At 41.3% G+C, this 27,268-nt stretch overlaps 1 protein-coding gene across 1 annotated transcript in view; it reads left to right on the top strand.

Moving 5' to 3' along the window:
* The window catches only part of UNC13C (unc-13 homolog C), a 536,500-nt gene that overhangs the window by 332,932 nt on the left and 176,300 nt on the right, over positions 1–27,268 (top strand). The window contains exon 20 of the mRNA XM_083183881.1: positions 18,067–18,152. Coding sequence (XP_083040007.1) covers positions 18,067–18,152 — 86 coding nt within the window. The remainder of the gene's footprint in view (positions 1–18,066; positions 18,153–27,268) is intronic.

Here is a 27,268-nt window from a genome sequence, read left to right as displayed (position 1 = left end):
TGTGAAACTGATAACATAGCTACACTGATAATGTAGCTTAGAGAAGTAAGCCAGCCGTTGGGCGTACAGCTGCCAGGATTCAAACGTAGCATAGAGCTGCCACCGTGAAACTAAACAACTAAACAAGTACCAAAAAATCTCAATCTTATATATCAATGGTATTAATTGATCAGAATTGCAATTTTTGGTACTTATGTATTATCTGGGCTCCCATGTTAAATGCACCCCATTTTTTCATACCCCTACTATCCAACTACGCATGGAGTTGATTCTATATAGTGTGGCGAGCGCAGCGAGCCACCGTGCCCGAAGCGTGGCGAGCGGACGCGGTCTCATAAGAAAAACGGGAGCCCAGATATTACATGTACCCAATTTTTTTTTATTTCTTTTTATTATTATTTCAAAAATAAGAGAAATTATGGAAAACAAAGTTTCACACTTTGAAAAAGAGGAGTAGAACTGAATGGTATAGAAAGGGACCTACAGTATATAAATGGTATCATTGTAGGAGATAAGGCCTTGTTACTAATGCAACAGGGAATGTATGATTTTTCATTATGAGGAAGAGTCATACCAGCTCAAGTTATGTGCACTGATACCCCTTTCCCCCATTTATGGGGTCAATTTACTAAGATGGGCATTCTCTTGAAGATGGGATGTTGCCCATAGCAATCTCTTCTAGAAGATCATAAATAAATAAGAAGTTGCCGGGCAATCGGGCAAATCAACAGAACAGCTGATCCCGGCCATATTAAAGTTCAAATGAGTATGAATGAATGCATGTATACCCAATTTATCTTTGTAACTATCACCTAATAGTGTATTGGAAGAAAAATACAACTTTATGAGGCTCAGTAACTGTCTATTCAGATATAGATTAAATAAATCAAATTTCTTATTTCGGGCAATAAGAATTTCCACCCATATTGTATGTATTAAAGATCACATCCACGGACAGGTGCTCCAATAGGAGCGCATCCAATTATGTGTAAATAGAAACATTAATTTATGTTGCAGACCTACTATGCATAAGCTGTCATCACTACACATAAGCAACACATCAGTGGCTGTTACTGCGGATGGCTCCAGACAAGCAGTCTTCTGGTAAATTGGGCAGATTATATTTTTGATATATGCTGCAGAATCAATTTAGTGCTTTCAGGGATACTTATATTTTAGGGTATCCCAATTCTCCAGATGATTTCCCACAAACTAAAGTAACTAGAAAGCCCATAGGTTTTGTTTTGGTGCCTTCACTTACATCTAGCCTCCCTACATGTTAAACAGCCCTTCTAGTCATGTTACGCCATGGTAGGACTTGCTTCTGTCTGTGTGAATTTTCCATGAAACTGCATCATATTTGCTAAATAAGGTGAATGCGATGCACAAGCAGCTTATGCTGATTCAAATTAAAAGTAATTAGTTCTGGCAGTCACCTAAAGTTACAAGTTTATGCACGATTTATAGTAGATTCCATACTCTGGACACTTGCTCTTGCACTTATTTATCATTTCTGAAATTATTTGCAATAACTGATTTATTCCTGTAACAGGACCTAGTTAAAAGGATTCAAAATTCTAGCAGATAAAGGTGCCACATAAAAAGCACTGTTCACATAATAAAAATATATGGGGGGGAAAGGGATCTTGGACTGCAAATCCCTAATTACAAACACATCAAGAGGTACGGCCATGCTGGGACTTGTAGTTCTACAAATAACAAAAAAATATTGAGTGGATGCACATTCTATGATAATTATAAGCTCTGCTATCTGCTGTTATGCAATATTGAGGTTATTGGTATATTTATTGGCCAAAAAATACTAGCCCACCAACCAGCATCTAGGTGACCTTGTCTCTAGTGGGTCTCTAATACAAAGTTTGAATCTGGTGCATGGGACTCCCCAAAAAGCGTTGCAAGCCAGTCACCCCAGGACAGCTAGGGGTTAATAGAACACAGTATACACACACACACACACACACACACAAATATGACAAAGCTAGGTATTATTAGTAACACACTCTTCTGGAATTCTCATTCTGCTAGCTGTGTCCAAGGATATTGGGGCAGATGTATTAAGCCTTAACAAGAGATAAATGCAAGTGTTATAAGGAGAGATAAATGTCCAGCCAATCACCTGCTAACCATGTTACAGCCTGTGTTTGAAAAAAGTCAGTAAGGAGCTGATTGGCTGGACGTTTATCTCTCTATCACCCTTGCATTTATCTCTTGTTAAGGCTTAATACATCTGCCCCATAGTCCTTATAAGTGCACAGCGCAATCTATCTCAATCTCCAACACCCTAGGTGTAGATAGAATTGGCCCATTGTTCAAAAATAGGAGACATGTAAGGATATTGTTTTAATAATAAATGCTAAAGGAATGTGCACCAAGTCAATGTTCTTTAGTTATGCAGTCTATAATAACTCTTTATGAAGCAGATGCTATATTGTAGTGGTATTAGGGAAGAATAGACGGTACTTCTTGACTTTCACGGCGCCAGCATGGCGCCGCGCGTCAGAGTCCCCTTGCGGGGCACGCTTCGCTCGCCCACGCTGCGGGCTCAGTGGCTCGCTACGCTCACCATGCTATTTAAAATCAACTCCATGCCAACATGGATAGTGGAGGTATGAACTATCCATGTTGGCATGGCGATAACTTCGTTTATTTTACATAGTTTGTGGCGAGCGTAACCCGGAAGTAGCGCGGCGCCATGCTGGCGCCGTGAAAGTAAAGAAGTACCGAATAGACCATCACAGTTCTTAGTATTCCTTATAGGAGATGGCCCATAAAGCTGTAAATACAGCACTCCATCATGTATATGGCATACAATGGCATACAATGCAATGCGATGCGATTTTAAATTAAATATACAATTTTTAATTGTATAAGCAACGTAATAGGTGCTTACAATGTTAAAAGCACCCCCACGCCACCCGTACTATCAACGCCAACCCGAAGCATGGCGAGTGCAGCGAGCCCCCGAGGGGTGGCGGTACGCGTCCTCTGACCTTTTCATACCCCCACTATCCTTGTCAGCGTGTAGTTGATTTTATATAGTGTGGCGAGCCTACGAGACCGAAGCGTGGCGAGGGGACGCGCATTACTTCACATGTATTCCGCGTCCGCTCGCCACGCTTTGGGCTCGGTGGCTCGCTGCGCTCGCAGCACTTTGTAAAATCAAATACACGCCGACGTGGATAGTGGGGGTATGAAAAGGTCAGAGGCCGCGTACCGCCACCCCTCGCGGGCTCGCTGTGCTCGCCACGCTTCGGGTTGGCGTTGATAGTGGTGGTGGCGTGGGGGTGCATTTAACATTGTAAGCACCTACTAAGGTGCTTATACAATTAAAAATTGTATATACAATTTAAAATCGCATCGCATTGCATTGTATGCCATTGTATGCCATATACAATGGTATACAATTTTAAATGGAATACATTGCCATATGACTGAATAGCGTGGGCGCCGTGCTAGGAAACAAGTACCGTTCTATCATTATGACGTAATGTTGTGTAAAGCAGCCAATCAGATTACAATTCCTCTTTATTTAGCACCTTCTAGAATATAATAGAATCTGATTGGTTGCTATGGGCAACATCCCCTTTTCAATAGAACTCCCATCTTAGTAAATTGACCCCTTAGTGTGCACTTATCCAGTGAATAGGCACAATTGTCACAAAGGATAAGCGTGTGTCTGCACCTTTGCCATCTTTATACACATACCTCCCAACCGTCCCACTTATTGCAGGAATGTCCCGTTTATGGGGACATCCCCGTGTCCCTCCTGCGGCCAGCAGTGTTCCACAGCGGGGGGGGGGGGACTCCCAACTGCGCCCCCCCCCCGCTGCACGATGAGCGATGATGTCACAAATGAATAGGCACTGTGCACAGCATCGATTCCTGTAGCCAGCGGGGCTGGAGGCATAACCAGCAGCTCACGGAGCTTCTGGGCATGCCCCCACAGCAGCGAAAACGGGGCCATGCCCCTTCCCGCTAGGCTCCACCCCCGAAATTTCGGCGCACACTTTGTCCCTCTTTAAAGAGTTGAAAAGTTGGGAGGTATGGTACAGAAACCTAATTTGGCTGCACACTGGCACATGTTCTGTATACCTCAAGTTGTCCTTTAGTTCACCTGTTGGTTAAATGCTTATTGTCAAATGGAAAATGTGTGATTCCAAACACGTAGTTCTTGGAATTAGTAATGAAATATTTTTAATCAGTTTTTCGATTTTGTGGACTTTTGAAGAACCGCCTAATAAACAGATATTGAAATGAACCTGTTGCTTTTATCTGAGAGTAGTTATTGACCTAAAAACCAGCCTTGCCGTTATCTTTTAATCTATCCTGATGAAAGCCTGTGGACTTATTTATTACTGTTTAAAAAGTCTTATTCTTGAATTTAGCTTTCCTGAGAAAAGAATCTTGTATTGATGGCAGATATCTCCAGCAGAGAGTACATCTTCTGCTAAGCCCATCGGCACTAACTACATTAATCACCCTAAAGCACGCTGCACTGATAGGCCACATTTAGTTTTATATTGGTTTGTTGATTTGTTTTTCTTTCTACAGTGGCATAACTATTAACACGGCGCCCCCCCTGCCAAAAATGTTAGCAGCACCCACCCCCCCCCCCCCCCTTGGGGTAAACAAACCGCCCCCCCCCCCCTTTCGCTGCCTCCTCTAGCAACCCTAAAAACGGTCTGCTGTATGGGGGCAGCCATTTTCTGATTGTCACTTCTCATTACCAGCAGTAACTGGGAGAGCCAGGACCCAGCCCAGACAGAAGCGGCAGGGGCAGAAAGCAGTGGCGTAACTATAGTCCCGCAGCCCTCCCCTGCCCCCCCCCCTGGCGCCCACACCCTCTCAGTGCCTTCCTCGCCACTGCGGGGGCTGCAGGACTATAGTTTCTATACATAATCTATTAATCTATTTAGCTATTCCAAAGTCATTTACATTCTGGCACTACTGTTTTCTTGGCAGACACAATTATTATGTTACTTTGTTAGTAAATATAATATTATACTAGAATACCAGAATCTTCTTCAATCCATCCACTGGCTATTATGGGCTTTACAGTATATACAGATGAGGGAAGGGCCATGAAAACATCAGGGCAATTTTTTTTTTTTTTTAAATTCATACTTTATTTGTTCATTTTTTTTTCCTTTAAAAACATATATAGAAAGGCATTACATTATTCATTTTTAACCATTTGTTATCCGGTCAATAGTTATTTAGCATATTCCATAGTTCGATTTTACAATTTCCCATTTTATCGCACATCGAGGTCCTCCGTCTCTCTTTTTTTTTTTTTTTTTTATATATACCAAGTGGTTTGGGTGTCTATTGTGTTTATACACTATAATCATATTCTTAAGCTAGTGCCGTGATCTCCAATTTCACTATGGGTAATTCTCCCATTATTTTATTCCGTGCTTACGGTGAACTTTATTTCTTTTTCTATTCTCTATTTACATATAGCACACCAGGTGTATATATATAGGGACCCATCTAAATTGCATCCAGTTATACGTGTTTATATTCATATTTATTTACAGTGTTCATATGTATTTATTACGTGATTAATATTTTAGTGTTAATACCTTATCCTTATCCTTATTTTTATCAGAGAGCCGCGGAGCTCGATATGCAATTTCCATTTTATCTTAATCAGTACAGATAATTTCATAACAAAGATTAGTATTACATCCTAATCTATTGCCTTCAACTTCTGGTCACCAAGTAGTCTTCGTGGTTTATCCCTTTATATCCTGACAGATAGTTTAACTTACTTTCTAACGTGGTAATTCTCCTTTCCCTCCCCTCCCTCCCTCTCCTTCCCTCCCCCTCCCAGGTTAGGTTGATTTCTATTTCCTTATTCTTAACTATTCTGTCTCCAGATTACGCTATTCCATCCTATCTGTATTCTACTTCTAAGGTACATTTTCCTGCCCGTTCCTCCAGTTACTCCATACCTTATAAAATGTAGGTACTGTGCCTCTTGCTAGATGTGTAAATTTTTCATGTGACATGGTAGTCTTGACCAGAGCTTTCCATGTACCTATATCTGGGCCTTCTTTAGCTAACCATCTTCTCGCTATACAGGTTTTTGCCAGCGTGATGGCAATAATAAAGAATTGTTTCTGGTACTTATCCATTGGCCCCTTTTGAGTAATAGCCAGTATGCAGGCTCGTGGTGTACATATTTCTTTAGGAATTCCTATGGCATTGAGTTCTTTAATTACGGCTTCCCAGAACCCAGCTACTTCCGGGCATGCCCATATTAAGTGCCAAAATGATCCTATATTCCCTATACATTTAGGGCAGTTGGCATTTTCCCTTCCTCCTATCCTATGGAGTAATTCTGAGGTCATGTAGGTTCTATGCACTATATAGAGCTGGATCTGTTGTAGACTCGCTTGGTTAGTGGCTAAGCGTATATCTGCTAAAGCCCCCTGCCAGTCCTCCATTGAGATAGGTCCTATGTCGACCTCCCATTTGTTTTTCAACTCCACTAATCCATCATCATGGAGTTCCTGACAGAGGGCCCCATACAGATAGGACACTTCATGTCTCCTAGGGCTTCTCATTAGCAGCTTTTTAGTCAGGGAGGATTCCAGATTAGGGGTGTCTTCACCAAATTGGGCGTTACAAGCATGTCGCATTTGTATATACCTAAACAGATATTTATTAGGGAGTGAAAATTCCATCTTTAATGACTGGAAGGACCTAAATTGCTCATTCTCATATAATTGTCCTAGGTCACTAATTCCCTTCTCTCCCCAGACTTTTCTCACTTGCAGTTTCTTTAACCCCTTCCTGACAGAGCTAGTTTTTGCGTTCCTGACAGAGCCATTTTTTTCAAATCTGACATGTCTCACTTAAGTGGGGATAACTTTTTTTTGCTTTTACTTATCCCAGTGATTTTGAGATTGTTTTTTCGTGACACATTGTACTTCAAATTAGTGGTAAATTTGGGTCGATACAGTCTGTGTTTTTTTGTGAAAAATACCAAAATGTCGTGAAAAAATGGAAAATTTAGCGATTTGCAAAATGTTAAATTTTCTGCTTGTGAGACAAATAATCTTACCACTCAAAATAGTTAATAACTAACATAGACCATATGTCTACTTTATGTTTCCATCATTATTTCAACTTCCTTTTAATTTTTTTGGACACTAGGAGGCTTACAATATGAATAGCAAATTCTCAAATTTTCAAGAAAATTTCAAACACTGATTTTTTTAGGGACCAGTTCAGTTCTGATGTGACTTTGAGGGACTTGTATGTGAGACACCCCCATAAATGATGCCATTTCAAAAACTGCACCCCTCACAGTATTCAAAACAGCATTTTGGAAGTTTGTTAACCCTTTAGGTGTTTCACAGGAATTAAAACAAAGTGTAGGTGAAATTTCAAAATTTCATTTTTTTTGCAGATTTGCAATTTTAATACATTTTTCTAAGGAACACAGTACATTTTACTAGAGAAATGTGACTAAAAATTGATTCCCCCAAATCTTTTGTTTTCATAAATATCCTATATGTGGCCCTAGTGTGCACGTTGACCAAACCACAGGCTTCATAATAGAAGGAGCAACTACTTGATTTTGGAGCCTCCTTTTTATGAGATTATTTTTTAGGCACCATGTAGGTTTCTAGGCACCATAAGATGCTAAAATTTAGGAACCCCCCCACAAGTGACCCCATTTTGCAAACTACACCCCTCAGGGAATTCATCTAGGGGTATAGTGTACATTTCAAACCCCCAGGGGTTTCACCAATTGTGGTCCAACTGGGCAGTGAAAATGAAAAATTAAATTTTTTACACAAAAATGCAGTTCTGGCTCAAAATTTTTCATTTTCACAAGGAATGAAGGAGACAAAGCCCCCCAAAATCTGTGCCCCAATTTCTACCGAGTACGGCAATGCCTCACATGTGACCAAAAAATACCAGTTGGGTGCATGGCAGGACTCAGAAGGGAAGGAGTGATTTTTGGATTTTGCAGCTCAGATTCTGGTGGAATTTTGGTGGGTGCTATGTCGCATTAGCAAGACCCCCCAAGCACCAATACAGTGGAACCCCCCCACAAGTGACCCCATTTTGCAAACTACACCCCTCAGGGAATTCATCTAGGGGTATAGTGTACATTTTAAACCCCCAGGGGTTTCACCAATTTTGATACAAGTGGGCAGTGAAAATGAAAAATTACATTTTTTTACACAAAAATGCAGTTCTGGCTCAAAATTTTTCATTTTCAGAAGGTATGAAGGAGAAAAAGCACCCCAAAATCTGTGCCCCAATTTCTCCCGAGTACGGCAATGCCTCACATGTGACCAAAAAGTACCAGTTGGGTGCATGGCAGGACTCAGAAGGGAAGGAGTGATTTTTGGATTTTGCAGCACAGATTTTGGTGGAATGAATGGTGGGTGCTATGTTGCACCAATACAGTGGAACCCCCCCACAAGTCACCCCATTTTGCAAACTACACCCCTCAGGGAATTCATCTAGGGGTATAGTGTACATTTCAAACCCCCAGGGGTTTCACCAATTTTGATACAAGTGGGCAGTAAACATGAAAAATTACATTTTTTTACACAAAAATGCAGTTCTGGCTCAATATTTTTCATTTTCACAAGGAATGAAGGAGAAAAAGCACCCCAAAATCTGTGCCCTAATTTCTCCCGAGTACGGCAATGCCTCACATGTGACCAAAAAATACCAGTTGGGTGCATGACAGGACTCAGAAGGGAAGGAGTGATTTTTGGATTTTGCAGCTCAGATTCTGGTGGAATTTTGGTGGGTGCTATGTCGCATTAGCAAGACCCCCCAAGCACCAATACAGTGGAACCCCCCCACAAGTGACCCCATTTTGCAAACTACACCCCTCAGGGAATTCATCTAGGGGTATAGTGTACATTTCAAACCCCCAGGGGTTTCACCAATTTTGATACAAGTGGGCAGTGAACATGAAAAATTACATTTTTTTACACAAAAATGCAGTTCTGGCTCAAAATTTTTCATTTTCACAAGGAATGAAGGAGAAAAAGCACCCAAAAATCTGTGCCCCAATTTCTCCCGAGTACGGCAATGCCTCACATGTGACCAAAAAATACCAGTTGGGTGCATGGCAGGACTCAGAAGGGAAGGAGTGATTTTTGGATTTTGCAGCTCAGATTCTGGTGGAATTTTGGTGGGTGCTATGTCGCATTAGCAAGACCCCCCAAGCACCAAGACAGTGGAACCCCCCCACAAGTGACCCCATTTTGCAAACTACAGCCCTCAGGGAATTCATCTAGGGGTATAGTGTACATTTCAAACCCCCAGGGGTTTCACCAATTTTGATACAAGTGGGCAGTGAAAATGAAAAATTACATTTTTTACACAAAAATGCAGTTCTGGCTCAAAATTTTTCATTTTCAGAAGGTATGAAGGAGAAAAAGCACCCCAAAATCTGTGCCCCAATTTCTCCCGAGTACGGCAATGCCTCACATGTGACCAAAAAGTACCAGTTGGGTGCATGGCAGGACTCAGAAGGGAAGGAGTGATTTTTGGATTTTGCAGCACAGATTTTGGTGGAATGAATGGTGGGTGCTATGTTGCACCAATACAGTGGAACCCCCCCACAAGTGACCCCATTTTGCAAACTACACCCCTCAGGGAATTCATCTAGGGGTATAGTGTACATTTCAAACCCCCAGGGGTTTCACCAATTTTGATACAAGTGGGCAGTGAACATGAAAAATTACATTTTTTTACACAAAAATGCAGTTCTGGCTCAATATTTTTCATTTTCACAAGGAATGAAGGAGAAAAAGCACCCCAAAATCTGTGCCCCAATTTCTCCCGAGTACGGCAATGCCTCACATGTGACCAAAAAATACCAGTTGGGTGCATGGCAGGACTCAGAAGGGAAGGAGTGATTTTTGGATTTTGCAGCTCAGATTCTGGTGGAATTTTGGTGGGTGCTATGTCGCATTAGCAAGACCCCCCAAGCACCAAGACAGTGGAACCCCCCCACAAGTGACCCCATTTTGCAAACTACACCCCTCAGGGAATTCATCTAGGGGTATAGTGTACATTTCAAACCCCCAGGGGTTTCACCAATTTTGATACAAGTGGGCAGTGAACATGAAAAATTACATTTTTTTACACAAAAATGCAGTTCTGGCTCAAAATTTTTAATTTTCACAAGGTATGAAGGAGACAAAGCACCCCAAAATATGTGCCCCAATTTCTCCCAAGTACGGCAATGCCTTACATGTGACCAAAAAGTACCAGTTGGGTGCATGGCAGGACTCAGAAGGGAAGGAGTGATTTTTGGATTTTGCAGCACAGATTTTGGTGGAATGAATGGTGGGTGCTATGTTGCACCAATACAGTGGAACCCCCCCACAAGTCACCCCATTTTGCAAAGTACACCCCTCAGGGAATTCATCTAGGGGTATAGTGTACATTTCAAACCCCCAGGGGTTTCACCAATTTTGATACAAGTGGGCAGTGAAAATGAAAAATTACATTTTTTTACACAAAAATGCAGTTCTGGCTCAAAATTTTTCATTTTCAGAAGGTATGAAGGAGACAAAGCACCCCAAAATCTGTGCCCCAATTTCTCCCGAGTACGGCAATGCCTCATGTGTGACCAAAAAGTGGCAGGACTCAGAAGGGAAGGAGTGATATTTGGATTTTGCAGCACAAATTCTGGTGGAATGATGGTGGGTGCTATGTCGCATTAGCAAGACCCCCAAAGCACCAATACAGTGGAACCCCCCCACAAGTGACCCCATTTTGCAAACTACACCCCTCAGGGAATTCATCTAGGGGTATAGTGTACATTTCAAACCCCCAGGGGTTTCACCAATTTTGATACAAGTGGGCAGTGAACATGAAAAATTACATTTTTTTACACAAAAATGCAGTTCTGGCTCAAAATTTTTAATTTTCACAAGGTATGAAGGAGACAAAGCACCCCAAAATATGTGCCCCAATTTCTCCCAAGTACGGCAATGCCTCACATGTGACCAAAAAGTACCAGTTGGGTGCATGGCAGGACTCAGAAGGGAAGGAGTGATTTTTGGATTTTGCAGCACAGATTTTGGTGGAATGAAAGGTGGGTGCTATGTGGCATTAGCAAGACCCCCGAAGCACGGTGAAATTATGAACCTAATATTCCATAGATGTGTGGTATATTTTAGAACACTCCTTTATACATAGGCCGGGTTTGTCGGGGCAAGTGTCACACTGGAAAATAGTTTGCTTTCTTATTCCCTTTTTATAGCAAACTTTGCACCTTTTTTGTGTCCTGCCCTTTTTTCCAGTGGAGGGGATTTCATCAGGAAAATGCTGCCCTGGTACAATACGGGGACCAGTACTAGAAGTACTGGGGCCCTCTGCCTGCGGGTTCCCAAATATTAGGCCCTTTATGACTTCCTCTTGAAAGTGCATAAATGTCCCCCTCTGGCCGGTAGAACGGAATAGCACGTAAGCGTTATACAGTGCCATCTGGATGATATACACGGCCACCTTCTTGTACCAGATTTTTGTTTTCCGCAGGGCACTGTACGGCTTCAGTACCTGATCTGAAAGATCCACTCCGCCCATGTACCTATTGTAATCCAGGATACAATTAGGTTTGGAGGTGTGGGTACTGGTACCTCGTACAGGGATGGAGGTGGTACTGTCTCCGTGAATTGTTGTCAGTATAAGGACATCCCTCTTGTCCTTATATTTGACCAACAACATATTTTCGTTGCATATTCCCCTGCTTTCACCCCTTCTCATTACTTGGGCAATGTGCGTTTTTGGGAGGCCTCTTTGGTTCTTGCGCACAGTACCGCAAGCTGCTGTACCTCTTGAACCAAGGGCCTTAAACAGGGGGATGCTGGTGTAAAAGTTATCCACATAGAGGTGATAACCTTTATCCAGGAAGGGGTGCACTAAATCCCAGACAATTTTCCCACTAACACCTACGAGGGAGGGGGGGCATTCTGGCGGTTCAATTCTTGAATCCTTCCCTTCATAAACCCTAAACCTGTGGGTGTACCCTGAGGTGCTTTCACACAGTTTATACATTTTTATGCCATACCTTGCCCTCTTACTGGGAAGGTACTGGCGGAATTTAACCCTTCCTTTAAAATGTATAAGGGACTCGTCGATACAAATAAATTTTTCAGGGATGTACACCTCTTCAAATTTGGCACTGAAATGATCAATGACCGGCCTGACTTTGAATAGCCGGTCAAAGGTGGGATCATCTCTGGGTGGGCACTGTGCATTATCGGTGTAATGTATAAATTTAAGAATTGTCTCAAATCGAGTCCGGGTCATGGCCATACGGTAAAATGGAGTACTGTACAAAACATCTGTACTCCAATATTGCCTAATTTCTGGCTTTTTTACTATGCCCATATGAAACACCAGACCCCAAAACGTCATCATCTCTACTGCATCTACAGGGGTCCACCTAGCAAATGATGACGTGGGGTTTTGAGCAATAAACTGCTGGGCATATAAATTAGTTTGGTCCACCATTAAATTTATAAAATCATCAGAGAAAAATAATTTGAAAAAGTCAATTTCTCTGAGACCTGTGGAATCAAATTGGATTCCTGGCATGGCCAAAAACTCAGGAACCTGGGGCTCAAAATTGTCTGGTGGTGGGGTCCATACGAGATCAATTATTGGGGGGGGGGTCTCAGCTGCTCTACGGGGGCGTCTTTGAGGGGGTCCCTCATCACCAGAGGAGGAAGAGGAGCTTAAGGCAAATCCTTCAAATTCCCCGCTTGCATCACTGGCTGTGTCAGAGTCAGAAGCAAGCATGGCATATGCCTCCTCCACTGAATACATTCTCCTGGATGACTGGGAGGACATTTGGGAGGACATTTGGGAGGACATTTGGGATGCCATTTTTATTTTTGTGTTACTGGTAGTGAAATGTTTCAACACGTGTATAGTGTAGGGGGGGGTACAAACTTTATTTCAATCCGGGGGGTATGTAGTGTGTAGTGTGTATGTAGTGCAGAAAAAAAAAAAAATACTTTATACCAATAAAAAAAAAAAAAATGAAGGGGTTAAAAATAAAAAATTTAAGGGGTTAAAAAAAAAAAAAAAAGGTCCTGCGCCAAAAATTGAGCACAGATGTTGGTCAGTAACGTCTGTCACTGAACAGCGCTCAAAGGCAACAGGAATTTGATCAAAAAAAAACAAAAAATAGATCAACCCTGTGCCGAAAAAGATGATCAGTGATGTACGTCACTGATCAGCGCACAGCGGCCACAGGACACCCACAAAATCACAGTGTGTGTAAAAAAAAAATTAAAAAAAGACCCCACAGCACACACACAAAAAAAAAAGGTGATCAGTGATGCGACACTGATTACCAGTGAGGTGCAGCAGGTGCACAACCTTTGGTGCAACTGACAGGTATATATAAAAAAAAAAAAACCTCTGTACCCCCAAAAAAGTTGCTGATCACCTCAGATATAGTGATCAGCACAAAAGGCGGGGGCAGCAGACACAAAATTTAGCACTCTCTATCACTCTCTGTCACTATCTCTCTCTATCTCTCTATCTCTCACTATCTATCACTCTATGACACTGCAGCAGCAGCACTGACAGGTATATCTATATATAAAAAAAAACCTGCGCCCCCAAAAAGTTGCTGATCAGTTAATTTATACTGATCAGCACAAAAGGAGGGGGCAGCAGTCAGTTATATAAAAAATATATAGCACAATCTGTCACTATCTCTCTCTATCTCTCTCTCTCTATCTCTCTCTATCTCTCTATAACTATCACACTGCAGCAGCACAAAATATAGCACTCTGTCACTAGGCCTCTCTATCTATCTCTCTCTCTCTATCTCTCTCTCTCTCTCTATCTATAACTATATCACACTGCAGCAGCACAAAATATAGCACTCTCTGACACTATCTCTCTCTCTATCTCTCTCTATCTCTCTCTATCTCTCTATCTCTCTCTATCTCTCTCTATCTCTCTCTATCTCTCTATCTATCTCTCTATCTAGCTAGTACACTGCAGCAGCACAATTTCACAGGAAGGCACAAGTAGCAACAGGATCCAGGAAGCAGTGATGAAGCAGCGATCAGGTAAGTATGGAGCAAGTATGGAGCAAGTATGGAGCAAGGTTCTGGTCAGTATGGCGGCAGGGGGGTACGGTGACCGCACTGCACGCTATTCCAGACCGGAATGGCGTCTGCAGTGCAGTCACCGTTAGTTTAAATCCCCCTCCTTGGCTGTGATTGGTCCGTCGGTCCGACGGACCAATCACGGCCTTTGGGGGCGGGCGGGGTGAGGTGGGGTGACACCAGTGTCACCCTTACACCCCGCGGTGATTGGTGCTGTACTTTACAGCACCAATCACCTCTGATCCCGTGTCACCGGCGAACGTTATTCGCCGGTGACACAGGAAAACGCTGTGAATGGCTGTTCACACTGAACAGCCAATCACAGCGATCGCCGACGGGGGGGCGGCATCGCAGCCCCCCCTGGGCATGCACGGACATGTCTGCTGTCAGGGACAGCAGACATGTTGAAACTGTCACCGCGTCTATAGACGCGGTGACAGTTTAAATCCATGACGTACATTTACGCCATGTGTCGGGAAGTGCTTCCCGACCATGACGTAAATGTACGTCAAATGTCGGGAAGGGGTTAATTGTGTTAGAACTTTAGCGTTATTAAGAGGTGTTTCTGGGTCTATGCCCTGGCTCCCCAATAGTCCCTCCGCCTGCTTCCACACTAAAATCATCTGCTTAACTATTGGTGGCTCATATTTCCACTCAACAGTAACTGCAGAGGTGTATGCCCTGTGGACAGAATTTTAACCAGTTCTACCATGCTGTCATCTCTGGGCTCCCCTTGAATCAGGCTCTTTAAGTGAGCTATTTGTGTAGTAAGATAATACAGCCAAAGGTTCGGCAGTGCCAAACATCAGGGCAATTTAATGACAGTATATATATATATATATATATATATATATATATATATATATATATATATATATATAAAATCATACAGTACAGGTTGAGTATCCCGTATACGAATATCCGTTATCCGAATTATTCTGAAAACCATACATTCCAGAAAGTGAAAAACTGGGGATATATGTAACAGCACTACTGGGGACGTGATATGTAACTAGCACTATATATGTACAAGACAATGATTGTTTGGCATTCAAATTCAATATCTGAGATAGTACACAAATTTTGTTTCATGTTTTGAAACCTTGTTTTTTGAACAAATAAAATATATATGTGTGCATTTCATGTGTTTGATGTGTTTATACAGCATAAATGCAAGATACTTCAAAATACATAATTGAAATATTAAAATATTCCAAAATACGGAATAATCCGTTATCCTCCTGGTCCCGAGCATTTTGGATACGGGATACTCAACCTGTATATACAGTAACCAATGCTGGGGCTTGCATACAGGATTGAAGCAAGAAAGTCAACCATATATATTTGTATTCGGATGGCAGTCATTAGGTTCACCACTAATGGTGAACCTAGTGATTAGGTCGACAACTAAGAATGGTCGACATAAACTAGGTTGCCATTGACAAATGGTTGACACAAGCAAAATGGTGACACACGAAAAGGTCAACATGATTTTTTCATGAGTTTTTTTGTTTTTTGTTTTTAAAACCAAATTGTTCATACTTTATCATCCCAGTGGGCATAGGGGGAGAACATCATAGTGTGCCGAGCGCAGGGAGAAACCATGCCAGAAGCATGGAGAGTGCAGCGGTACACTTATACTTGTCCATGTTGACATATGTCGACATAGACAACCATAATGTGAAAACGTGTGTTGACTGTCTTATGTGTTGACCACGTTCATGTCAGCACTTTGCTTGTGTCGACCTTATGTCAACATCGACCTAGTATATGTATATTTTTAGGTGTTGACCTAATCACTGACGACTATTAGTGGTTGACCTAGTAAATGTTGACCTAGGCAATGACGACCATACATACCACAACCATATATATTCTATACTAACATTGTTTAACTCTAAATTGATCAGTTGCTTTGTGCCATTGTATCTTTGCCATACAGTGTATATGTGATCAGGTTGTAAATATAAAGCTGGAGTTGGTGAGTGGCACCTTTAGCACAGGAACCTACCTACAGTGCACATGGTTTTGTCATCTAAGAAGGAATTTGTCAGAAAGAGTGAACCAAAATAACCCCCAATGTCACAGAGACCAGAGAGCAGTGGCCATTCTACCAGCGGGGACAAGTTCACGTGAGACGATTCTGATGTTTCTCTTTTGAATAACCATTCTAAATGGGCTACGGGCCTGATTCAGAGTTGATCGCTGATCTGCAAAGTTGGAAATGACTGCAAGTGGTTAGTTGCAGCGCAGGCAGAAAGAAAACTGTGCAAATCTGCAAGTGTATTCCAAATTTTCACTATTTTTGTCACTATTTTGTGGCTTGCATGTGCGCTGCAGTCTGTACACATGCACAGACAGTCGATTATCAAACAGATTGTGAATTCACGCAACAGTGATCAATTGTGAATCAGGTCTAGTGGGGCCCCTCTGTGCCCTAGGTTGGCACCACTGCCCCCCACTTCAAGAAGTCTGATATGATAAAACTGCGCATTGCGTACATCCAGAGGGACACATACATGGCTTACTGGGCTGCAGGGTGCCATTCCAGTCAGAGCCATCTTAACATATAGGATCATTGGGCAGCCTTGCGATTCTAGGAGCCTTCAAGCAGGTGATGGCAGGGCCAGGCGGCATTAGCCCCAAAGCTGGTTTCTTCAGATCTTCTTGGTAGGCAGGTTTGGGATTGCTGCATCTCAGCGTGCATTCAGACTGTAAATGCCTCCAAGATGCTGACAGGTAGATGGCTGGAGCTATGTGGAGCTATGTATGGAAGCATGTGGAGAGATGGCCCAGAACCACAGGAAGGGTACGTTTTATATAAATGTTTTTGTTTTTAATTTATTTCCATGAATTGATTTGTAGGGGCCCCATTGTTTTGCCCAGAGCCTAAGCCGATACTGATTCCAGTTACCGTACAAACTGAATACAGGTGCCAACAGGGTAGCAGTTGTGTTGCCCCTGATCTTTGCGCCAGACTCTTCATTATAGCCTTGGTACTGCATAGTGCTTTTACACTGTGGGCCTGATTCAGTGATGGTTTCTGTATATCTCCAATGGTGGGGTGGGTGTGCATTTACAGAATATGTCTTGGTCCTCACATACAGTACCCCCCAAGCAGCAGCCTGCTTGACAGGCTGCCGGCGTTTGGGGATGGGGGTGGTCCAAGTTTAGTACAATCTCCCTCTCCCTATTTTCTGGGATTCTCTAGGCCACTGGCTGTGTTCCAGCAAAATGAACAGTCCCAACATCCTGAGTGAATGTGAGGGTTACTGAGATGGCCAGTGTTCACACCAATGATCTTATGCTGCGTCTTCACGCGGATCACGTAAGCATGCATGAAGCATCTATGTACTTGAGGCCTCCTGCTGCTTGACCATATTTTCGTACTGTATGAACTGAGCTTGAAAAGTGATAAAATAGAGAGTGACAAACCACCAGCCAATCAGCTGCTAACTGCAATGTTACAGACTGTGTGTAAAAAATGACAGGTAGGGGCTGATTGGCTGGTGGTTTATCACTTTCCATTTGATCACTTTTGAAGGCTTAGTACACCTCGCCTGTCCTTGTGTTTCCCTCCTTTATCCCTATAGATTGTAAGCTTGCAGCAGGGCCCTCTTACCCCCAAGTCTGTCTGTTGTTACCCAGTTTGTTTTATCACTGTCTACAATTGCAAAGGCAGCGGAATCTGCTGCGCTATATAAGAAACTGTAAATAAATAAATAAAATCTCGCCCATAGTCTTGATTTCACATTTTGTTGTATCAAGTACTGTTTATGTATCATGATGTTGGCGTGAGTACAGTACATGCGGTGAGTGTCATGTACTGCTGTTAGTACAGTAACTTCTATTACTGTTCCTGCAGTGTCAGATGGAATGTCCTAGGAAAAGACTAATGACAGTCTCTCTATTCCAGGTTCCCACAGGAGCTCAATATGGGTAAACTGAGTGCAGAAGTGATGTGGAGCCTATTTGCCCAGGATATGAAGTATGCTATGGAAGGTAATAAATAGTCCTTAAATGAACATATATAACTACAGTTATTCAGGTACAGATGTTTTTGGTGTGAAAATGAGCCCAGAAATGATACGTTCTGGCCTCTTTATTTCTTATGAAACCAACAATGATATGGTCTGCCAGCATTTTACTAACCTCTTGAGTAGAGAAAGAAAGGTTGTAGCGTATTTTGATGACAGCTGTTCTGGTTTTGGATACAAATGGTTCATTGTTCTGCACAGAACCTGCCATTGCAATATACTGGATGAAGCTTTCATATTTGCCATTTCATTTTCAGAAATATGCACATATTTAATTTTCTTCCTAATATAAACCCCTTGTCTTGTTTCATTCCTTTCATTTGGCCTGCTGCAAAGTCATTTCAGTCCTTAGGGTTTGTACTCATTCATTGAACATTTCTAAAGCCTGGAACAAACTTTGATGTTGATGAGCCAAACATTTTGTAAACAAGTGGCCCTTTAATACACCGTGCACTGACAAGCTTCCACTTACTAGTTTCCATTTCAGTGTTGCCACCATCATTCACGTGTACTAACACTAGCTATAGTTTCATTTAATTGCCATGTAGCGCTACTTAAGTGCATAGTGCAGCACCATGCTGCAGGGAAATATTGAGAACATGCTGTTAAAATCAAGGACATAGGACAAGTTAGGCTTTTATCATATACAGGTCGAATATCCCGTATCCGAATATCCGTTATCCGAATTATTCCGAAAACCATACATTCCAGAAAGTGAAAAAAAAATTTTTTTTTGCTAAAAACTCACTGGGGACATTTGTAACAGCATCACTGGGGACAGGATATGTAACTGCCACTATATATGTGCAAGACAATGATTGCTTGGCATTCAAATTCAGTGCTGAGATAGTACACACATTTTGTTTCACGTTTTGAAACCTTGGCCCTTATTCAGATCTGTGCGGCCGGAGCCGCATACGGTGCTCCGGCCGCACAAACCAATCCCCGCCCACAATACGGATCGCCACGGCCGTCCGTACACGGACGGCTGGCGATCCGCATGAAAATGGTGGGGCGTACGCCTCCACCATGGTGGGAGCTGCCCCCTGCATTCGATGGTCTGCGACCATCGAAGGCAGGGCCGCACGCCCCACCAGCTCCCGCAAGCTGAGACCACACGGACAATCGTCCGTGTGAAAGCTTGTATGGGGGCGGAGAACTGACATCCGGCGATGTCAGCTTTCCGCCCCCATCACTGGCGTCATAGCCTCATTACCATGCATACGCCCCGCGTTTGCATGGGAACGCCCATGAAACGCGGGGCGTATGCATAGGGAAATGAGGGTATGAAGCCCCTCACGCCCCTATACGCCCCCTTTGCGGCGTAGAAACTTTATGTGCGGCGATTTCGCCTGCACATGCGCAGATTGACCTCTGCGCATGTGCAGAGTGAAAACATCGGCGGTACGGCCGCACGCGGGCCGTACCGCTCAGTTCAGAATAAGGGCCCTTGTTTTTTGAACAAATAAAATATATTTGTGTGTATTTTATGTGGTAATAAAATATATTTGTGTTTATACAGCATAAATGCAAGATACTTCAAAATACATCATTGAAATATTAAAATATTCCGAAATACGGAATAATCCGTTATCCAAAATTCTCCTGGTCCCGAGCATTTTGGATAAGGGATACTCAACCTGTATTTCGATTGTTCTGTATGGTATGCAAGTCACTAGCTATTAAGAAGGTTTTAAAATACAGTAGAATTGTGCTCTAAACATGGTCTAGTAATCATATTACGGTGTTGAGTCTATATCTTCTCATGTACATTGGCCTGGGCTGTGGCTTCTATATATTACCTGGGCCCCAGTAAGCTGTTGCTGGAATATTATGGTCTTTTACCGTGTCTGACCTTCTATTTTTGTAATGATACATCTCTAAAAGGAAGTACATTGATACCTATGGGTCTAGTATACAGTTAATGTTGACAGTTGCAAAAAAATGTGATACATACTGTAGTTTGTCTTTTATATGCTGTTGCATGGAGGCACAAATTATGTAACTGTGACTGCACATATGTCACGGTCGCACTGTATGTGCACCAAGGTACCTTGCCCATAGAGCTTACAATGAGGATTTATCAGAAAAATGATTGACTATTTGGGGGAGGTCATAGGAAGTGGTGGAAAAAGCAAAGTTGTTTCTCAACTATTTTTAGGGCATGCTATAGCCTACAGCTGCGATCCTGTACACAACATGGTGCTAGCATCTCAAGTCTTACGTTCATTCTGCGTGATTAAGGATTTCCACCCTGGATGTGAGCTGCCGGTGAGCATCTCCGTAGAAAGCCATGAATAGTCTTGCATGTCGCTTACAGGATCACAGCTATGAATGCATTAGTGTGCAGCTCTGAATTAGGGACTTTTTTGTTCTAAATACACCTTTTCCACTGCCTTTAAAATCCTGGGTATTTGCACATGAATGCGCATCAACCTGGGATTTAGGAAAGTGGAAAAAGAAACCACCTGGGAAGAAGTATTAGTCTCTCTTGCTGCATTTTCTTACAGCACCCCTTGTGCTCATTACGACTATGGCGGCCTCATAGGTTGCTATATTCATTTTGGAGGAATGAAAGGTTTCCTGATACAGAACAATGTTATAATTTACTCCCTGTTTTTAACATGTAATATGAATTTCATTCCTTCTTTTTGGCATCAAACTGTCAGCTTCACCTCTATATAGATTCTGTAAATCAATAACCTATTAACAGCTATGTTGCTGTCTGAAAAAAGCCCACACAGATCTAGTAGCTATGTTTGTAGAACGTGTTCTTGGAACCATAATATATTAAAGGTGCCCATACACGGTACAATTATTGTATACAATTTGGACTACATCGCATTGCATCGCAAAGGTTTTGCAATGCAATGAGATGCAATCTAGTACACAAAGTATGTGCAGCACATACTTTTTGTGCTGTACGATGTTATGTGCATGGGAGCTCGCATCGCACCTGTTAAATTGTACCGTGTATGGGTGCCTTAAGAAATAGTAATTGTATAACCCGAAACAACGTAGATACCTTTAAAAGCCTTTTTGCATCCAACAAGTCCCAGAGCGACGCCTATTTACTTACACACACACACACACACACACACACACACATATATATATATATATATATATATCATTGTGAAAATATATAATCCCGTGATTCATATGTGTAAATCTTAACCCCCACATGACTGGTCTTCCTATAAGCAGCCAGCCTGCATTACAGACATTCTGATTGCTTACCGTTAACAAGCAAGATTGATCATCTGCTTGGCAGAATGAGATCCTTTGGGAATACCTATTATACAGTGAGTTGTCATTGTTGTCACTTTTCTAGTTGCCTGTGTCATGCTTTCATATGACTGGATAAATCCAATAACTATGTAAGGTCATTGCAGAGTAACGTATAGCTGTTCAGAGTATCAGAGTTCAGGCTATAAATCTACATTGAGTAACTTAATATTTTCCTGTAAAATTGCAAAGAACATTTCAGTGTGCAGCAACATGACATGATTCATTTGGTTTATTGGTTTGTGCAGGAAGGTATTTATTGTGTTATACATATAGCTCAGATATCACACATTTGCGGTGATCCTAATGATGACAAGCTGTTATTTTCACACAAGATCAAACAGCACCTCAAGGGAGGTAGCAAAAGAACACACAACTGCCTCTGCATTCTGAGAGCATAGCAAAAATCAATCTAATCTGCTAAATATAGAATGCCAGCTGGAGATTCATTCCGGAACGCCTTAGGCTTTAAGATCTACATATACATTAAATGTGACAGACATGTGTTCTTGTCTTAGCTGTGTTCCTGATCACATGAATGGCAGGTACTTCGCTAATGAAAAACCCCAGTAACATAAAATTCCAAGCACCTTAATTAAAAGTGATGACTATTCTTAAAGTATAGGAAAAGGCTAGCAGCTGCCCTAGGAAAGAAAATTAGTAAAATCTTCTTATATAGCCAATGTAGACAGCCAGACACCCCACCTCTCATAGGCTAACCAGAAATCAAACGTATGCCAATCATTCTCACTCCCTATGTCTCAGTGCCTATTTTGAGTTACTGTTCAGCATTGGGTGTTGCTACGCACAATTTACATCTACCATGTCTGCAGTGCAACATGGTATTGCTGATATGCAAATTGTTTCTTTCATATCATTGGTTCCTAAATCTGGACCAGGCCCTTGATTTTAAAAGCTTCAAACTCCACCATTACAGTTCAGGTTATAAAGATACCTATGTTTGAGTCCAGGTAGTTCAATCAAATTAGCCAAGGAAGTCACCTGTGCTCAAGCATGGATATTCGTAAAACCTGGACTGTAATGGAGAAATTTGAGAAATTGTGCAATAAGCCTTTCAACCAGAAGCCAGGGAGTAAAAGACTGGATGATGCCAAAATATGGCAAACACAAAATCCCATAAACATAGTAACTGTCCATCAAAATGTTTATAGCTTGCATTGCATTGCATTTTGGATTTGCATATAAATCTGTTAAACGTTATACACAAAATCAGCATTGGCTTATTTCCGTAAATAGTTTGTTAGTGAGTCGTTTCCCATGTGAGTGTGTTGTGCAGACATAATGAATAATAGTGGGCACACGTGGGATTACATTGAGAACTGGACACTCAATCACGGTGCTTTATGGATTTCTTAGGTGTGATTCTCATTGCTGTAACTGTCAGACTGCAAATTATTTAGGAATTCCCAACGGGCACAAACTTTTGTTTTTTTGTGTGTTGTTTAAGTGCAATTGAAAGAGTCTAGTAAGTCAGACAGAAGTAATTGAAGCATTGAATGCCCCAATGTATTGTTAGAGTCTGTATGTTAATTAAACTAGTTACTCAGTAAAAAGTGTAATAAATGTTTTAGAAATTGAGAATTTCTTTTACAAAAAAAGAACTTTTATTCAAATTGTAAAATAATTTTCAGCGTATCTGCAAGAAAAATTCTTGGAGATAAAAAAAACAACTGAAGGCTAAGTAAACTTTTTTTTTTCTAGACCATAAATTAAAAGAGGGGTTTGCACTGGAAGAAAACTTTAAAGGGTCTAGATTTTAAATGCACAGCATATTAAAGTAGCTGAAAATGATGATAAGCACTTATAGTTTGTAGGGGATCTTGGCTCATTTGGTAATCCCCCTTGCTTCTTGAATATCTTGTACCCCTGTTCTGTATGCAGGATAGCTGTAAAAATTTAATACTTTTAAATTATTTATATATTATCGCACATTTCTTACTTAGTTTTTCTTGGATGAGACACAGTTTAGATTTATCGTAACTTTAAATCACATAGAAGTCAGATAACATGGGATCTTGTAAAGTAAAATATGTATTGGACTGCGACAACATAATGAGTTATATTTCTTTTATTGTGGATAGCACTGATTTTATAGCACCTGTTGGTATAATTTGCTGGTAATATAAATTAGACAAAGGGAAATGAATGGGAAGCAACAGTCTGTTGACATCTGGCCTTAAGAAAAATAGTTTTACAATAGATTTCCATCTATAAAATAATACTTCATACTTTTTGTACCGTACGATGAGATGCGCGGGAGCGCGCATCTCATAGTACAGAACGGACAGTCCGGGATCGGACCGTCTATGGGCACCTTAAGTGTCATGGACCCGGTTGTAAGATAATTCAGGGGTAGATGTATAAAGCAGGGATAAGGGAGGAGAAGTGATAAAGTGCCTGGTACTTCATCACCGGCCAATCAGCTCCTTACTGTCCCTTTTTAAACCCAGCCTGTAACTTAACAGTCAGGAGCTGATTAGCAGGTGACCAGGCACTTTATCACTTCTCCTCCCTTATCACTACTAGTTCATGCATCTACCCCTGAATCTGTAACGGCTTTCCATGACTTTGTGGAGATCAGCGATCACTTGAGCCTAGATCTGACAAAGAGTTCATTAAACAAAAAAAATGCTTGTTCTGTCTACAGGAATGATTACACTCCCCAATAGTTCTTTCACTCACCATTAAGTGGGCTGCCGTCATTTAAGGTTGTTTCAGGAACATCATACTCCAAATAGAAAACCTAAAGTTCTTCTTTACTACAGCTAAGTCTCATTTATCGTTATCCAAAACATAGCCTGAAGTACAGGAATGGCTCTGATAAGAATCACAGAGGTCAGTCTTATTAAATGAAGTTTGATATGAGAAAAAAACACACAATACTTACAGTATATACAAAAGCAATGACTAGAAATAACATACAAAGATAGTCTTTTAGACAAATACTTTCCTACTGTATAAGCAAAAAGGGAAAAAAATGACCAATCTTAATTATATGACTCTATTTGTGTGGAGACATAAGGGGATTGAGCAATTCCTGATGTAATATTGGCTTCCAAGAATTGTACAGAGATTTGGAAGTCTACAGTACGTGTTATATAATGTTTACATGGCCTGTCACACAGCAGGCTATTGCTGTGCCACTTATTGTGTAGATACTAATTCGGTTTTGTGGACCTATATACAGATCATGCTTAAAGCAACTGTATGCACTGAGAAAAAGGTTTAAACACATTATACAGTATTCCACTTGGATACATCAGAAAAGGAGAATATGGAATTTAAAAACACAGCATCTGATTACCAACAAATATGCAGGATATGTGGTTACATTTTATGGGGGTCATAAAAAGTTATAATACTTTTTTGTCATAGCTGCAGTGGGCTATGATTTAGAACTAAGGACTCTGACATTTGGGGCCAGCTTAACATGTTATGTGAACAATGACATATTAGTAAGAATATGCACCATACAAAACTGTTATTTGTACATATTCTGACATCTGACAGACCCCTGTCTCAAGTAGATTAGGGTAGAGAAACACTATGGGTGAAATGTAATAGGGTGCAATTTTGACCAATTTCTGACAACTTTTTTTGTAATGGGAATGTGCACATTTTTAGCAAAAGTCCCCCACTGAACATAACCAGCCCTGGGCTCTTTGAGACAGTCCTGGTTTCCCAAATACAGGACTTGGGATGTGGGTAGCGGGCTGATAATTTGGTGTAAAAAAAATAGTAACATAATATCTTATATAATAAAAAACACTTGTAGTCCGACAGCATGACCAATGTTTCAATAAACAGATGCCCATAACAGTACAATTTGATTAAGCCTGGTTTTTACCGCAAACTTGTTTAATAGTGTATGGCATAGGACCAATATAGTTCAATGATGCTATCCTGTCTATGAAAAACAGGAAGAGATGTTGTAATACAAAAGATTATAAGCAGAGTTTTTGCTGAAGAACAATAATAAGACACTCGTGTTCTTTTGGCTATATGGTCTTTCATGTTAAATATCATCTTCAATATTCTTTTAATACTGTATGTAATACTTTTTTTTTTTTTAATCTATAAATGCTGATTACAAGTAGCCAGAGAAGGTCAGTCTGGAGTTTCATCAGATTCTAGAACGTAAATTTCTAAGTGACTGTGATCTTTGTAACCATGGGAATTATTTGAACTCACTCATCTGGGATTTGCCATAAGCCCCTCAAAAAAGCCCTTAGGAAAATGAAAGGAGAAGCACTCTGCTTCAGGAACAGTGATTACATTCACTATACATTTAAGAGATCTGTGACACATACATTTAGCATCAAGTTTATTCAAAGTGGGTTATTTGACACCATCGTCTACTGCATTTCATTTTTTTTTTTTACTTTTATAGGATTCGTTATAGGAAAGTTTGTATAGCATCGCCCTCCCTGTAATAAATCTGGGTGTTACACACAGTATTAGGTAGACAATGTTTAGATCGGCTGTCTAAGTCGATACCAAAAGGTTGACTTGCACAAGATTGTCATAAGCAAAGGTCGGCACTGAAAAGGTTGACCATGAAAACGTGTGTTTTCCACTTTTTTGTTTAGGTGTCAGTGTCGACACCTGAGCACGTTTACTCCCCAATTAGTGTACCACGTCACCATCGTATGGCTTTGTGGTTCAGGCCAGGTGCCTCACCGCCGTGATCTGCACACTTTAGCATCCATGTGGACTCCAGTTGGGAATTATAAGGTTCTAAAAATTACAAAAATATGAGAATTAAATCACAATCTCATGTTAACCTATTCATGCATCCACCATTGCCATGTCAATCTATTGCTTATGTCAGTCGTTTGACCATGTTGACCATATGGTGTCACCCTATCGACTGTTGACCACTGGATACCAGCTTGCATAGAGATAGTGTCTCTCCACCAGAGTACCAACCAATCAGCTCATTTCTCTTTTCAGTAACCACCTGTAAAATGACAGAAATTGATTGGTGGTTACTTAATCTCTATTCAGTTTATCTCTTATCAAATTTTAATGGATATCCCCCTTAGCTACAAATATAACTACAGAATTTTTGTAGGGTTTATAGGCCCCCATACATTAGGCCGACTTCTCCTGAGGACAAGTCGGACCTAATTTCCCTTGAGTTCCCTCGGTAGCTCCCCGGGAGGGCTCACATATGATTTGGCACTTTATGTGCCATATTTTACATGCGATAAATCACATGGGATTTATCTCATGTAAAGACAACTGTGGAGCTGCTGCAGTGGCGGGGCCAGAAGAATTAAAACAAATACCTGTCAAAAGACTGACCAACTGCAAACTTGGTGCCGTGCGTTCAGCAGCTGCTGCCCAGACCCGCTGCCACTCGCTCAGCAGCTGCCGCCTGCCCCACTGCCATGGCCCAAAATTAGGACTGTCAGCACTGCAGCTGCCAATATTCCTGAGCAGACTGGGACTCCAGCATCGGCTGTTGGGTGTCGCCTATGTTTGGTCACAGCAGAAGTGTCATTGGAGGTGGCCCTGCTTACATAAAGAAACTATTTCCATAAATGAGTGGTTTTCTGTTTATACCTTGCACTAGATATTCTACAAAGGGACAAAGAAGACTGATTCCCCATGCAAAGTAAAGTGTTTTGCAGTTTCATATATAAAAATGTGTAACAATCATCTTTTATTGAAACGTGAATTAAGTTCTGCAAAGACATTGTTGATACTGCTTTGTTTATTTTCTGAGTGATAATAGCAACAACTGCATATAATTAGGTTTTTTTTTTT

Source organism: Crinia signifera, chromosome 4 (assembly GCF_055691185.1).
Source record: "Crinia signifera chromosome 4, ASM5569118v1, whole genome shotgun sequence".
In the NCBI taxonomy this organism is placed as follows: Eukaryota; Metazoa; Chordata; class Amphibia; order Anura; family Myobatrachidae; genus Crinia; species Crinia signifera.
This window is presented reverse-complemented; position numbering and strand designations above follow the sequence as displayed.